The sequence below is a fragment of the Vulpes vulpes genome, unplaced genomic scaffold (genome assembly GCF_048418805.1).
Source record: "Vulpes vulpes isolate BD-2025 unplaced genomic scaffold, VulVul3 Bu000000755, whole genome shotgun sequence".
Lineage (NCBI taxonomy): Eukaryota > Metazoa > Chordata > Mammalia > Carnivora > Canidae > Vulpes > Vulpes vulpes.
Genome location: NW_027325692.1, coordinates 219,619 through 235,998, shown reverse-complemented (window position 1 = coordinate 235,998; position 16,380 = coordinate 219,619). Strand labels below are relative to the sequence as shown.

At 43.3% G+C, this 16,380-nt stretch overlaps 1 protein-coding gene across 1 annotated transcript in view; it reads right to left on the bottom strand.

Moving 5' to 3' along the window:
- The window catches only part of LOC112912701 (midasin-like), a 58,042-nt gene extending 42,195 nt beyond the window's left edge, over positions 1–15,847 (bottom strand). The window contains exons 1-4 of the mRNA XM_072745164.1: positions 15,707–15,847; positions 15,256–15,651; positions 5,185–5,411; positions 1,127–1,351 (exon numbers count right to left, since the gene is read on the bottom strand). Of these exons, the coding sequence (XP_072601265.1) occupies positions 1,127–1,351; positions 5,185–5,411; positions 15,256–15,651; positions 15,707–15,847 (989 nt within the window). The remainder of the gene's footprint in view (positions 1–1,126; positions 1,352–5,184; positions 5,412–15,255; positions 15,652–15,706) is intronic.
- Positions 15,848–16,380: the final 533 nt, after the last annotated feature.

Genomic DNA, 16,380 nt, shown 5'->3' with positions numbered 1-16,380 from the left:
CGGCGCCTGCCTTTGGCCCAGGGCACGATCCTGGAGACTCGGGATCGAATCCCACATCGTGCTCCCGGTGCATGGAGCCTGCTTCTCCCTCTGCCTGTGTCTCTGCCTCTCTCTCTGTGACTATCATAAATAAATAAAAAATTAATTAAAATAAATAAATAAATAAATAAATAAATAAATAAATAAATAAATAAATAAATGAAGGAATGAATAAACTTAAAAAAAAAAAAGAGAGAGGGACGCCTGGGTGGCTCAGCAGTTGAGCATCTGCCTTCTGCTCGGGCATGATCCCAGAGTCCTGGGATCAAGTCCCACATCAGGCTCCCTGCATGGAGCCTGCTTCTCCCTCTGCCTGTGTCTCTGCTTTTCCGTCTCTGTGTCTCTCATGAATAAATAAATAAATAAAATCTTTAAAAAATGATAATAATAATTATATAAAGAAAAAGAAAAAAAGCTCAGTCAGTTCTGCCTTCTGCTCAGGTCATGATCCTGGAGGTCCTGGAATCAGCCCCTGCTGGGCTTCAGCAGGGAGCCTGCTTCTCCCTCTGCCCCTCCCCCCCAGGTGCTCCCTGGCTCTCTCTTGTCCTCTCTCAAATAAATAAATAAAAACCTTAAAAAAAAAAAAAAAGAAAAAGAAATCTTATAGAATTGATATATTATAATTAAGAGTACAAAATACAGGGATCCCTGGGTGGCGCAGCGGTTTAGCGCCTGCCTTTGGCCCAGGGCGCGATCCTGGAGACCTGGGATCGAATCCCACGTCGGGCTTCCGGTGCATGGAGCCTGCTTCTCTCTCTGCCTGTGTCTCTGCCTCTTTCTCTCTCTCTCTCTCGCTCTGTGACTATCATAAATAAATAAAAATTAAAAAAAAAAAAAAAGAGTACAAAATACAAATCAGGCATGATGAATTCATTTGACAGAACCTGAAAAAGGTGCACTCCACTAGTATCATCTCATTTTCCATGTAAGAGATACATGATTAAGGAAAGGCAGTAAGAACCCCAAAGGCACCAGAATAAAAATAACACATTTTACATAGCTTCCTTTCCCTCCTGACGCACAGAACTCTACACTCCCTCTACCATCCCCACACTTGAAACGTGAGAAAAGTCCAACAGCTACAGACCAGCGGACCAAGGTGTCATGGCTTCTGAGGAGAGGGACACACACACTCCAGTCCCAGAGCTCCCGAAACACAGACTGGTCTTGTTGCAGAAACTTGTAAGCTGCTTCCATTAGGTCCCGGAGCTTCATCCGCCTGCGTCCATAGCGGACTGGATTAGCATCTGAACTCTCTAGGAAGAGTCTCTGAAAGACTGGAGAAGTATCCTTGAAATACCTCAGGGCAAACCTTCAGAAAGAGAGAGATTATTTTCATTTGTTAGTGAGGATATCAAAGCATAAATTTCTACTTTGAGACAGGACAGCAGAATATAACAGCAATTTCCAAGGGTCTGAAAACAGATACGAATACTGAAGCTACCTAGTCCTAGACAGTATCCTGTTTAACTAGGACCATGGCATGATATGCCTAAGAAAATACAAAAATCAAAAGTACTTACCCCAAGTGTTTTCTACTGAAAATACACTCATTTTCAACAAACACTTACTGACCTCACACTAGAAGCCAGACACTGTGTTAACTACAAGGGGTACAAAACCAAGGAGATACTTTCCTTGAAGAGCTTGAATCTAGCAAGGAAGATAGTAATTTACAGAAACAACAAGAGGCACAAAGGAAAAAGATTCAACTAAATCTGGGGGAGTCCAAAAGAGATGCCTTGGTTGCATCTGAAGAGATGAACAGACTTGCACGAAACATGGACGGCGGCTAAGATTGTGAGAGGGACAAAAACTTCAGACGAGGTGCCTGGGTGGCTCAGCCAACTATGTGTCCAATACTTGGTTCGAGCTCAACTCATGATCTCAGAGTCATGAGATTGAGCCCTGCATGAGGCTCCATGCTCAGTGCTCAGCAGAGTCTGCTTGAGATTTTCCTTCTTCCTCTCCCTCCCCTTCTGCCCTTCCCTGCACTCTTGAGCTCACACAGTCTCTCTCTCAAATAAATAAAATCTTAGGGAAAAAAAAAAAAAAAGCTTCACATTGAATTTCTTTACATAATCTTAATGTTAATCCCCTATCAGAGGCAATTTGCAAATATTTTCTCCCAATCTGTAGGCTGTCTCTACATCCTTGTTTCCTTTGCTGTGTAGCAGCTTTTTAGTTTGATGTTCCATTTGTCTACTTTTGCTTTTGTTGCTTGTGCTTTTGGTGTCACAAAAAAAAGATAAAATCACTGCCAAATCTAGTATTATGAAGCAATCAATCTCTTCCATCAGCCTGTTCCTGAGTTGCATCCTTTTATAATAACTTGGTGAACTAGTAGTCAGTAACAGAATCCTCAGGAACCTACTGGGGATGCGACAGAGCAGGGGCAACAGCCATTTGAATCTGTTTTCCAGAGCAACTTGTATTGAAGCACCAAGGAAGTATACCCCAGACTCCTAGCTCAAGAAATCCCCAAATATACAACTGTAATTGGGAAATAATGAGAATTCAGGAGATGGTTGGGAAAGCTTGGGACTTCCACAAGCAAGCCAACAAACAGGAATAGGGACTTGGTAAATTAACACGTGATATTCTGAAGGCGACTGGATAAAGGAGACTTAGAAGATTCAAATGGGGCTCAGAAGAGACCTGGCAGAGTAAGAAAAAGAAAAGAAATTTGGGAGAAAACACACCAAAACTATTATTAATAAGTTATCCCTAAAAAGTAGGATTTCAGGGTGAAGACTTCTGCTTTTGGCAATTCTTATTATTACTTAATACATTATTACTTAAATATACTACTTTTGTAAAAATAAGACGTTTTTTTCTTCACAAGTATACTGTCAGACTAATTCTTCAGGGGAAAGAGGCTGGTATTCCACTAGCTCAGAGGCAGCTAATGTTGGCAGCACATGTGGGACTAGGTGGACAGTAACAAGTATGCAAGCATGGCAGCCCGGGTGGCTCAGTGGTTTAGCGCCGCCTTCAGCCCAGGGCGTGACTCTGGAGACCTGGGATCGAGTCCCACATCGGGCTCCCTGCATGGAGCCTGCTTCTCCCTCTCCCTGTGTCTCTGCCTCTCCCTCTCTCTGTGTGTCTCATAAATAAATAAATAAAATCTTAAAAAAAAAAAAAAAAAAAAAGTATGCAAACAGAAAAGCAGTAACCAAATGGTCAACCTGACCCAGGAGGTCTTTGAGGAAGATGGGGGAAATGAGCAGAGTGTACTGGCAATGATCCTCCATCTGTGCAGCAACGGGGAGAAGAGAACAGTGATCCAATCTAAGCACACAAAAGGGAGTTTGGTCAATACTCTCTTCCAAACTTATTTGACTACAGTAGCACCCTTTACTCTTGAGACCCATCATTTTCAAGGAGTGCTCTAAAATTCTGGTCTAAACAATGACAGATGAACCAATAAAGTAAAGCATTTTTAGCCAGAGAATAACAACATTAGTTTTTTCCCTAAAGAATATTCAAAGACTAAGGAGAAGAGAAGGTCTCTTTCCTGTAGTATGATAAAGAGTCATAAGGTTCCAAAATGCATGTTCAAAAATGCAACATGGAATATCACCCAGTTAAACATCTAATCTTGGACAAGCCACTTGGGCAACTCATCAGTCCTCCTACCATCTAGAAATAAGACCTGTGATCCAGTTCTGGCCCTGACACTTAGGACAATTTAGTTAACCTCTCTAAAGACTTAAAATAAGAGTAATAGTGCCTGAAGATGTTTTAATATAAAGATTAAAGAACGCCTGACTGGCTCAGTCAGAAGAGCATATGACTCTTGATTTCGGGGTTGTGAGTTCAAACCCCACAGTGAATGTAGAAAGAAAAAGAATAAACAAAGAAACTTAAAAAAAAAAAAAAAAAACAGGAAACAGTCCACCACTAAATGCAAATCAAAAAATAAAAAGAATAAAAAGATAACATATAGCTACATACTTAAATGCCATATAATCCTGTATAAAAATTACTAAAACACCACCATTGGGGATCCCTGGGTGGCTCAGCGGTTTGGCGCCTGCCTTTGGCCCAGGGCACGATCCTGGAGTCCCGGGATCGAGTCCCGCGTCGGGCTCCCGGCATGGAGCCTGCTTCTCCTCCCTTTGCCTGTGTCTCTGCCTTTCTCTCTGTGTCTCTCATGAATAAATAAATAAAATCTTAAAAAAAAAAAAAAAAAAAAAGTTCTCTTTTCTCAATTAAAAAAACTCTTAACACTCACTTTACTGCCCCTTTGACAATTCCACACAAAAGATACTTTACTATTAATTTAAAAGGCAAAGGTAGATAGTGTGGTATGAAGCAATAGACCCCAGCTATTTGGGAGGATGAGGCAGGACTGTAGTTCTGGTCTGTAGTGCACTATGCTGATCTGGTGTCCATGATAAATTTGGCATCAATATGGTGACCTCCCAGAAGTGGAGGACCACCAGGCTGTCTAGGGAGGGCTGAACCAGCCCAGCATGGAAACAGAGCTGGTCAAAAGAAAATCACATTAGAATCCAGTTCTAATACCACTTCTTACCATACTGCTTCGGATAGATTGTTATAAAGTTAGAACGGACACCAGAACTCTTCTGACTCCTGCAGCTGCTCTAGCAAGCAAAAAATAGCATACATCTGAAGTGAATGCTGTAAGAGCTTCAACTAAAACTCATTTAAATCAGGGCACTCGGGTGGCTCAGTTAGTTAAGCCTGTCCGCCTTCAGCTCAGGTCATGACCCTGCACTGGGCTTCCTGCTCGTGGGGAACCTGCTTCTCCCTCGCCCTCTGCCTGCACTCTACCTACTCTCTATCACATAAATAAATAAAATTATTTTAAAAAATAATAAAATAAAACTCATTTAAATCACCTTATATGGATGTCTCACCAAATGATACAATCCTTGAAGATAGGGAACCTATCTTGGCCATTTTGCCAGACCTGTCTTGATGGCCAAGATTTAAAAGAACCTAGTAAATGGTCACTAAACTAAGCTAGATAAAGGGATTCCACTGTGATCATTTTTATAAAATAGTACCATCTATATTTCTTCTTTCTTATATTTCCCTTCTCCTCAACTCACTCCTTCTTTACATCCCAAGTTCTACTATCTCAAGGAGAAATGTGAAGAAAAAACGGTTACTCACGGAAGGATGTCAGGATGGTTACAGATGAGTTTGCTCATTGACACACAGAGCCTTTCGTGTAAATCATGGTTGACTTGGCCTCCAGCTTTAATGGCCTCAGCATTCCTTTCCAGCAAATCCAAAAGAAGAGGGCGTAGCTGGCGACCAACCAGCACAGTACAGTCTTTATCCAGAAGTAATTGTGCTAAGGTATTCAGGATACACTGGCGATCTTGAGGTGTCCACACCTGAGAGAAAGGCAAAACAAAGTCTATGTGAATGCTACTCATTTGCACTGCTACAGAAGAGCAAAAAGTCCTAGCTTGGAATTAAAACATCCAATTTCCAGATTTCATAAATGAGTTTACCTTATAAAACACAGTGAAGGTTTTTGTAATAGACGATTACAGTGAATTTAATGTAAAAGGCTGTTACAAAGAAGTTTCAGTCCACTGGGGTTTTAGCAAAAGGACTGATACCTGAATTCCATGTAAAATGCTACACAGCTTCCCTGAAAAATAATCTGTTTCATGGTCTCAGAACTTCCCAGAAATTCCAATGTTTCCCCCAGCTCCTTTGCTCTTGAAGGAAAACAGAAATTGCATGGGTTTGGGCACCAACCTTGCAGTTATTATGTAAAACTGTCAACTGTCAACTGTCAAAACTGTCAACTCTCTTGAGGTAAGGATAGAGAATTGATTAGAAATCAATTCCTCAAAATGAATGAGGACAGCCTTATGAAGGCTTCAGCCTCGAAGAAATAAAACAGATCCAAAGGAGACAGCCATACTTTGATATGAAAGATGAAATAGACCACAAAATTCTAGTGCCTGGATTCAGAATGTCCATAAGACTAACAAAGAAAACTGAAAAAGTGTGTGAAAAGTCTCATGTTGCTAGTGTGCATGGAGGCCTATACAACCCTTGTGGCCAACAATGAGATTGTGGGTTTAAACTGTTTAAGGGTCATAACCTCTGACCCAGCAAATCCAATGCTATGAATTTATCCCAAGGAGTTTCATACTAAGGAGTTTCATTTTTACATCAGATGTAAAAATTTAACAGTTTTCCAAAATTATCTCTCAGAAAAAGGTCACCTTACACTTAAGCTCTTAAAAGAACTTCCAAAATATACAGCATTGGGATCCCTGGGTGGCGCAGCGGTTTGGCGCCTGCCTTTGGCCCAGGGCGCGATCCTGGAGACTCGGGATCGAATCCCACGTCGGGTTCCCGGTGCATGGAGCCTGCTTCTCCCTCTGCCTGTGTCTCTGCCTCTCTCTCTCTCTCTGTGACTATAATACATAAATAATAAATAAAAAAAAATTTAAAAAAAAAAAAAAAAAAAAAAAAAACAAAATATACAGCATTGACTTATAAAACTAATTCTGAACAAAGCACTGATTGGAGGAAGATGTTACATTGAAACAATTTCCATCAATATTAGTCCTGCAAGGACATTTAACAGATTTGGTCATGATTCACAGGAGCATGATATGACATTTTTGATTGCTGAATGTCCCTATAAACAAGTCCACAAAAAATATCACTTAAAAAGTATACAGCAGGGATGCCTGGGTGACTCAGTCAGTTAAGCATCTAACTCTTGATTTCGGCTCAGGTTATGATTTCAGGGTTGTGATCGAGCCTTGCCTCTGGCTCCATAATGGGCGCACAGCCTGCTTAAGATGCTCTGTCATGGGACGCCTGGGTGGCTCAGCAGTTGAGTGTCTGCCTTCGGCTCAGGGTGTGATCCTCAGTCAAGGGATCCAGTCCCACATCGGGATCCCTGCAAGTAGTCTGCTTCTCCCTCTGCCTGTGTCTCTGCCTCTCTCTCTGTGTCTCTCATGAATAAATAAAATCTTAAAAAAAAAAAAAAGATTCTGTCTTCCTCTGCCCCTCCTCCCACCTCAAAAATATAAATAAATAAATAAATAAATAAATAAATAAATAAATAAATAAATAGTATTCACTAACTAGTTACAAAGTGAAGAAAAAGAAACTTCCTCTACAAAATGAATGAAAGAAACTGTAACTCTCCAGGACATGTTCTACAAATGGATACTTGCAGGTTGGGGAAAAAACCTCCAGAGAGAGTATCATTTCATGAGCTTTATCTTCAAAAGGTAATATGGAAGTGCCTGGGTGGCTCAGTGACTGGGTGACTGCTGATTTTGGCTCAGGTCATGATTTCAGGGTCTCAGGATCGAGCTCTGCATCAGGCTCCACACTCAGCAGAGTCTAGCTGAGATTCTCTGTTTTTCTTCTCCCTATGCCCCTCCTTCCTGCTCATTCATGAGCGTGCTCTCTCTAAAATAAACAAAATCTTAAAAAAAAAAAAAAAAAAAAGTAACCTGGAAAACTGTGTTAGAAGAAATAGATAGCCTTTTTTAAAAAGTAAACTCTAAGCCCAACATAGGGCTTAAACTCCTGACCCCAAGATCTAGAGTCCCATCCTCTGGGGCACCTGGGTGGCTTAGTCAGTTAAGTGTCTCTTCGGCTCCAGTCATGATCTCAGGGTCCTGGGATGGAGCCCCGTGTAACACTCCCTGGTCAGCAGGGAGTCTGCTTCTCCCTCTCCCTTTATGCTCGTCCTCTCAAATAAATAAAATATTTAAAGATAAAAATAATTTAAAAAAACAATAGAAAGAGTCAGTAGTGCTCTACCAACTGAGCCAGCTAGGTGCCCTCAAACATTTAGCTTTTCAAAAACCAACTTCAATCCATCAATCTTTTTTGACATATACTCTACATATAATAAAATGCACCCATTTATAGTTTGATAAGTTTTGACATATATACAGACCCATGCAATCACCACCCAATAAAAGTATCAAACCCAAAGTTCCCTTATGTTTCTTGGCAGTCAATCTTCTCACCAATAATATGATTTTACGACCACAGATTAGATATGCCTAGTCTAGAACTTTATGTAAATTTAATCAGGGCATGCCTGGGTGGCTCAGCGGTTGAGCGTCTTTGCCTTGGCTCAGGATGTGATCCCAGAGTTCTGGATGAAGTTCCACATCGGGCTCCCCACAGGGAGCCTGCTTCTCCTCCCTCTATGTCTCTGCCTCTCTCTGTGCCTCTCATGAATAAATAAATAATCTAAAATAAATGAATGAATTTAATCATGCAGTATGTGCTCTTTTCTGTCCAAGTTCTGTTGTTCAGTATAATGCTTTTGACAATCATTCGTGTAAATAAATGCTTCAATAGTTTATTCCATTTTGTTACTACTTTTTCACTGTCTGAATAAACCACAACTTTTTTATCTATTTGCATGTTGATAGATAGCTTCACTGCTTCACTGTTTCCAACTATCATCCAAAAAGCTACTATGGGAGCACCTACTTCAGTGACTTAGTGGGTTAAGTGTCTGACTTGATTTTGGCTCAGGTCATGGTCTCACAATTTTAAGATCAAGCCAGGCATTGGCTCCCTTCTGGGTGTGGAGTCTGCCTAAGTTTCTCCTTCCCTCTGCTCCTCTCCCTCCTCTAACCAAACCCCTTAAAAAAAAAAAAAAAAGCTACTATGAACATTTAGGTACATATATTCAATGCTTTCTTTTTTTGTACCAGTTGTAATATATCTTACATTACCTAAGAGTGAGATTGCTAGGTCATATACCTATATGCTTAATTTGAATGTAAATTTTAATTTAACTTAAAAAAATTTTTAAAGATTTTATTTATTTGAGAGAGAGCGTGTGCACAAACACAAAGCTGGAGAAGAGGCGGGGTGGGGGGGCGAGGAGCAGAGAGTAGAGGGAAAGCAGATTTTTTTTTTTAAGATTTATTCATTCATAGAGACACAGAGAGAGAATGAGAGACAGAGACACAGGCAGGAGAAGCAGGCTCCATGCAGAGAACCCGACGCGGGACTCGATCCGGAGTCTCCAGGATCATGCCCTGGGCTGCAGGCGGCGCTAAACCGCTGCGCCACCGGGGCTGCCCGGAAAGCAGATTTCTTGTTGAGGGCAGCGCGGGTGGCTCAGCAGTTTAGCGCTGCCTTCGGCCCAGGGCCTGATCCTGGAGACCCGGGATCGAGTCCTGATTCCGGCTCCCTGCATGGAGCCTGCTTCTCCCTCTGCCTCTGCCTCTCTCTGTGTCTCTCATGAATAAATAAAATCTTTAAAAAAAAGAAAAATTTCTTGTTGAGCACAGAGCCGGATGGGGCTCGATCCCAGGACCCTGAGATCATGATCTGAGCTGAACTCAAGACACTTTTTTTTTTTTTTAAGATTTTATTTATTTACTCATGAGAGGTCTCAGAGTCCTGGAATCAAGCTCCCTGTGGAGTTGCCTGGTCAGTGGGGAGTCTGCTTCTCTCTCTCCCCCTCCCTCCTGTCTGTGCTCTCCTCTTACTGTCTCTCTCTCTCTCTCAAGTAAATAAAATCTTAAAAAAAAAAAAAAAAGTCACATGATCTATCAACTAAGCCAGCCAGGCACCCCTCAACATTTAACTTTAAAACAAGTTGGGAGGCAGCCCCTGTGGTGCAGCAGTTTAGCACCGCCTGCAGCCTGGGGTGTGATCCTGGAGACCCGGGATCAAGTCCCACGTCAGGTTCCCTGCATGGAGCCTGCTTCTCCCTCTGCCTGTGTCTCTGCCTCTGTGTGTGTGTGTGTGTGTCTATGAGTAAATAAATAAAATCTTTTAAAAAAAATAAAAATAAAAAAATAAAATAAAACAAGTTGGGGATCCCTGGGTGGCTCAGTGGTTTGGTGCCTGTGTCTCTCATGAATAAATAAAATCTATTTTTTTAATAAATAAAATCTTTAAAAAAAAAAAAAAAAAAACTTTAAAACAAGTATTTGTACCAGTGTACACCCACCAGCAATGCCTGAGACCTCTAGCCGCCAGGTAACTTCACCAACATATGGTATTGTCAGTTATAATTTTAGTCATTCTAGTGGAGTGAGAGTGGTAGCTGGTGCTTTTATCTGCATTTCCTTGATGCCAAAGATGTTGAGAATTTTTTCAAGTGTTTAGTAGCCATACGTTTATCAACTGTTGTGATGTTTGTTCAATCTTTTATCCATTTTCTTAAAGATTTTATTTATTTATTCATGAGAGAGAGAGAGAGAGAGGCAGAGACACAGGAGAGGGAGAAGCAGGCTCCATGTAGGGAGCCTGACGTGGGACTCAATCCCAGGTCTCCAGGATCAGGCCTTGGGCTGATGGTGGTGCTAAACCGCTGAGCCACCCGGGCTGCCCTCTTTTATCCATTTTTAAATTTGGCTGTTCACATATATTCAATGCTTTGAAAATGTTACGAATTTCCTTCCAATTACTCCTCTAGCTGCATTCCACAATTTGTTTAAATTATCATTCAATTCAAAATGCTTTCACAGGGGCACCTGGGTGGCTCAGCAGGTTAAGTAAGCATCTGCCTTCGGCTCAAATCATGATCTCAAGAGTCCTGAGATCCAGTCTCATGTACTTCTGGCTTCCTGCTTGGCAGAGGAAGTCTGCTTCTCCCTCTTCTTCTGCCCCTTCCCACAGCTCATGCATGCATGCACATGCACATGTACTCTCTCTCAAGTAAATAAAATCTTCAAAAAAATACTTTCTGATTCTACCAGTGATTTTCCTTCAACCATCTTTAATTTTGTTTTTTGTTTTTAATTCCTAACATTCAGGGTTTTTTTTCCCTAATTTAATTCCATTGGGGGGCAGCCCGGGTGGCTCAGCAGTTTAGCGTCGCCTTCAGCCCAGGGCATGATCCTGGAGACCTGGGATCGGGTCCCGTCAGGCTTCCTGCATGGGGCCTGCTTCTCCCTGCCTGTGTCTCTGCCTCTCTCTGTGTCTCTCATGAATAAGTACATAAAATCTTAAAAAAAAAAAAAATCCATTGGGATCACTGAATATCTCACGTATGACTTTAATTCTCCTAAATTTATTAAGACTTATTTAATGGCTCAGAGTATGCTCTATCTTGGTGAATGTTCCAGATGAGCAGAACATGTATTCCACAGTTACTGGGCACAGCATTCTATAAATGTCAATTAGATAAGGTTTACTGACAGTGGGTCTTCCACATGCTTAGTGATTTTCTGTATTTCTTCAATTACTCAGGACAGGATATTAAGTCCCCGATTATAATTGTGAATTTGTCTATTTTTCCTCCTCTGTCACTTTTTGACTCATGTATTTTGATCTTCTGTTATTAGGTGTACAAATATTTAAAATTTATTCCTTAAATTCACACTGTGAGGCTAACACATGCATTATAACATATTTGGCAACACTCCTGGCCTCTAAATACTACATGCTAGAAGCAACCCCACCAGCAGTTGTGACAACCAAAAATGTCTCCAGATTTGCCCTTGGGGGCAAAATTACCCCAGTTGAGAATCACTAGGCTGGATTTAAAAATATCTGAAACAAAAAATGGAAATAAAGCTGACAGAAAAAAAAAAAAAAATTCTTTTAAAAGCTTTTGTTTTGGGGGCACCCGGCTGGCTCAGCTAGAAGAGTATGAGACTCCTGATCATGAGTTTGAGCCCCACACAGGATATAAGGACTCAATAAACTTTCTTTTAAGAAACTTTTAAATTTAAAATTAAAAAAAAAAAAACCCTCACATACCATTTTAGAAAGCTGGATATTTATTCTAGAGACAATAGGGAGCTTTTATACAAAATACTTAGAGTCAGATGACTTATTAATTATAAGTATATTAAACAATCAGAATAGGTAGATAGATAAAAACAGTAAGTTAGTGGTTGCCTGGGGGGATGTGAGAAAGCACAGTGATGGGGGTAGGGCGGTGATAGCTAAAAGGTATGGGTGCTTCTTTTTGAAATAATGAAAGTGTCAGGGCTTCTGGCTTGCACAGTTGAAAGAGCATGCAACTTTTGTTCTCAGGGTCATGAGTTTGAGCCTCACATTGGGTATAGAGATTACTTAAAGAAAAAAATTTTTTTTAATTTTTTAAAAGGATGAAAATGGGGACGCCTAGGTGGCTCAGCTGTTGAGCGTCTGCCTTTGGCTCAGGGCGTGATCACAGGTCCGGGGACTTGATCTCCCACATAGGGCTCCCCGTGTGGAGCCTGCTTCTCCCTCTGTCTCTACCTCTTTGTGTGTCTCTCATGGATAAATAAAATCTTAAAAAAAAAAGGGACACCTGGGTGGCTTAGCAGCTGAGAATCTGCCTTCAGCTCAGGACGTGATCCTGGAATCTGGAGATTGAATCCCACATCGGGCTTCCTGCGTGGAACCTGCTTCTCCCTCTGCCTGTCTCTCTCTATATCTCTGTGTGTGTGTCTCTCATGAATAAATACAATATTTTTTAAAATAAAATTTAAAAAAAAATCTTAAAGAAAAGAAAAAGGATGAAAATAAACCTGAGCCAAAGCCAAGAGTGGGACACTTAACAGACTGAGCCACCCAGACAGACACCCCATGATTTTTAATAGTACATTTTTCTTAAAAGCCCTTGGAACGTCCTGTGAGGAGAATGATAAAAGTGTCTTTTGTTGTATTAAGGAGGTGAATTTTATGAGGTTTTCAAAGTTAAGTTCTAGGCCCAACGTGGCCCACCATCCCAAGATCAAGAGTTGCATGCTCTACCAACTTATGCCAGCCAGGTGCCCCACAAGTGAATTCTGGAAAGTACCCAAGGGCTGGTTGTCTAGAGAACCAACCAAATCATTAGTGTTGGACTTTCAGTCATACACCCATCTCCACCTCAGGCCAGGGCTGGATATAGTTCCAACACCAATGGCTAAAGATTTCATCAGTCATACCTAAGTAACAAAGCCACCTCAAAAACCCAAAAGGACTTGGTCGGGATGGCTTCCAAGTTGGTGAAGACATGGATATGTGGAGAAAGTGCCACCTCTGGAGAGGGCATGGAAGCTCTGCACTCCTTCTCACATACCCTGTCCTATGCATCTCTTCCACCTAGCAGTTGCTGAATCTGCTTCTCTCTCTGTCTCTTATGAATAAATAAATGAAATCTTTTTTTAAAAAATTCTTATTTCAGATCCCAATAGCAATGAGAATCCTCTTTCAAAGGTTATCGCTTTCCAATAGAAATGGTTTTGTTTCCAAAAATAGGAGAAATACAGACTGGCAACACAATCAACTCTTCTGAGTGAAAAATCTTAAAATTATTACTGAAAATGGCTCAAGGAACAAACCTGAGAAGACATCTCAGGACAGAATTTAACAATGTGAAGCAAAGAAAAGGGAAAAGCAAAGGTGTTCAAATCTCCTTAATTCAAATGAACTTTTTTTTTTTTTTTAAGATTTTATTTATTTATTCATGAGAGACACAGACGAGAGAGAGGCAGAGACAGGCAGAGGGAGAAGAGGCTCCAGGCAGGGAGCCCGACGCAGGACTCGATCCCGGGTCTCCAGGATCACGCCCTGGGCTGCAGGCGGTGCTAAACCGCTGAGCCACCAGGGCTGCCCCCTCAACTGAACTTTCTAGTAGCTTTCGGATCCAATACTATTTCAAATACAATCTCAGATGGGATCCCTGGGTGGTGCAGCGATTTAGCGCCTGCCTTTGGCCCAGGGCGCGATCCTGGAGACCCCGGATCGAATCCCACGTCGGGCTCCCGGTGCATGGAGCCTGCTTCTCCCTCTGCCTGTGTCTCTGCCTCTGTCTCTCTCTCTCTGTGACTATCATAAATAAATAAAAAAAATTACAAATACAATCTCAGAATCCACATGAGTGGTTCTCACACTTACGTGTATCAGATTCTCCAAAACTTTATCTCCTAAAGACTACAAACCCTTTCCCCACCCTCCTCCCAATACATAAACACCAATTTTACATTTTACAACAGCAGTGAGGAAACATCATCAATCTCCTGTTGCTGGTTCATGATCCCCGGAATCAGAGCCTGTGCTTTGAATTCTAAAGCCCACTTACAGGAAAACACCTCTAGCGACAATACATTACATAGTAACATAACATAATTCAGGAGCCTGTAACGAAAAGCTCAGCTCACGCGAACGGATTCTCTCTTCCTTAGTCCAACCCATCAAAACTCGGTTCTCTTTCTACAGCTCACCATTTGATTAGGGATTCCCTTCACTGGGTCTCAGGAGCCAGAAATTCCAGGCTATCTTGACTCCTCCGTCCCTTAACTTTACACTTTCCATTTGTTGTCACCAAACAGAAACGCCTCTCGTGTCAATTCTCTGCTGCTCCAGACCCAAAATACTCCCGTTACTCCCTAAGCAATGCCATGTGTATGTGTACAACGCATGAATGACTTAAGTTAGATACTGGAGTTAGAAGGAAAAAAAAAAAAAAAACCCACATTTTCTACTCTCAAGAAGCTCCGAGATATTGGGGGTGGGGAACCTTAAAAAAAGGAAATTAAAATGCAACGTGAAAAAAAAATGCATGATAAAGGTCCTCCACTCAGACAGCAGGGAGTCCAGAGAAGGCTCTTAAAAGGCCAAACACCCACTTCCTAGAAGACTCTAATTCACCTCCTAACGCATATGGTCAATGTCGTCACAGTTCGTACTCGCTGTCTTGCTTCGTCCTTCGGCTGTTTTCTGTGTTGACCGACTGTCTCCAAAAACAGACGCTGTAGTTAGTCCGCTGCGGGCAGAGACCGTCACGGATGTCTCCGTGTCCTCACAGAAGCGCACGGCTGCCTCCCGTGAAGCAGGAACGCAGTCAATACGTGTCTGCGGGCCCGAACTACGGGATGGGACGCAGAGGGGGAACAACAAGAAGCCACCCCGACTGACGGGGGTGGCTCAGACTCGGCACACTTAAGGGACACACGTGTCGAACGGGCTGAGATCCAACCCCAATCGCAGGGAAAACCACCCACGTCTCCTTCGGGAGGCCGTGTCTGCCACAGAGCGCTCGGCGGCTGCAGGGAGCGGAAGGGTCTCTCGGGTGAGCACAAAAGGCTTCTTCCAATGTCCTCAGACGCGCGCGGACGTCCCCGCCCCTGGCCAGCCCTGGGGAGGGGGCCTGGAGGGCACAACGCCGAACCTCCGTACCGCGAGCGTAGTGCGTCTCGCTCAGGGCCGCGGGGCGCGCGCCACGGGGGCGACAGGGTCCCGGCCCGGCGATTTCCCTCCCGCTCCCCCTCCCCCTCCCCCTGCTTTTACCTGTTTGGCCAAGAACCTGCCCAGTTCGCTACGGCTCTTCTCGTTCTTGGCAGCGAGTAAGCGCAGCGGGGCAGCCGCCACCTCCAGGAAAAGGTGCTCCATGTCCGCAGGCCCTGCTGCCCCCGGCGGCCCCCAGCGCTCCCTACGTAGCGCTCGGAGCACCCCCCGAGCCGCGGAGCTCGCGCGCGGCAAGCGCCAGCAACTACGCCCCCGGGGAGAGCCGAAGCGGCAGCCCCGCAGACGCCGGGAGAGCCGCAGCACACGTGGGGGGAGCACGCGGCGCCCTGCGTCATCAGCCCGCGACCGCGACCGCGACCGCGACCGCAAAGGCAGGGCAGCCCCAGCCCCAGCCCCGCCCCCTCGGCGGCGGAAACGGCGAGAGTCACCCCCGCGCCACTTCCGGGAGGGAAACTGGGGCCGACAGCTCTTGCGGTCCGGGTCCCGAGGGTACCGTGATGGGAGGTCTCAGAGACCACGTGCGGCGGGACCGCGCGATCGGAGGTTCCGCTGGGCCCGAAGCGGGGGAGCCCTCGGCCCACCGTGTCTCCCTCCGATGGAAGTTTCTCGCACACGAGCACACCCCTTGCGACATTCTTAATATATATATATATATAATATTGGAATATTTGTATATGATATGTATATTGGAAATAAGTGTTCAGTTAGGGAATATTTAATGAAACTGGTGTATACATCATAGAATACCCAGAGGCCGTTGAAGAGCGGAACAGAAGGGCGCAGGAAAGCTCACTTATGTGAGGTTCAAGAGCAAGCCGAGATAATGACAGAGTCGAGCTAACGGTTGCCTTCGGGAGTGTTGACAGCCCAGGGTCCTGAGGGAACACGGTGCGGGGATGGAGGCTTCACGGTCTTCCTCTCGCTGGACTGTATTTTCTCTCCACACGCAATTCCCAGCCATCCTTATGCACTTAACTATCCATTCATTCATTCAACCTAAAGTTAAATCACCAACAGTTATGAAATTAGAAAGTACTGGAGCCATGATAGTAGGAATTTTGTTATCAAATAGAGATTTTTGGAAAATGCATAAAGTAAGTTTCATTAAACTATTAACATTTTCTTGAATATTCCAAAAATTTGAACGAAATGGGTGGGTTTATTTCA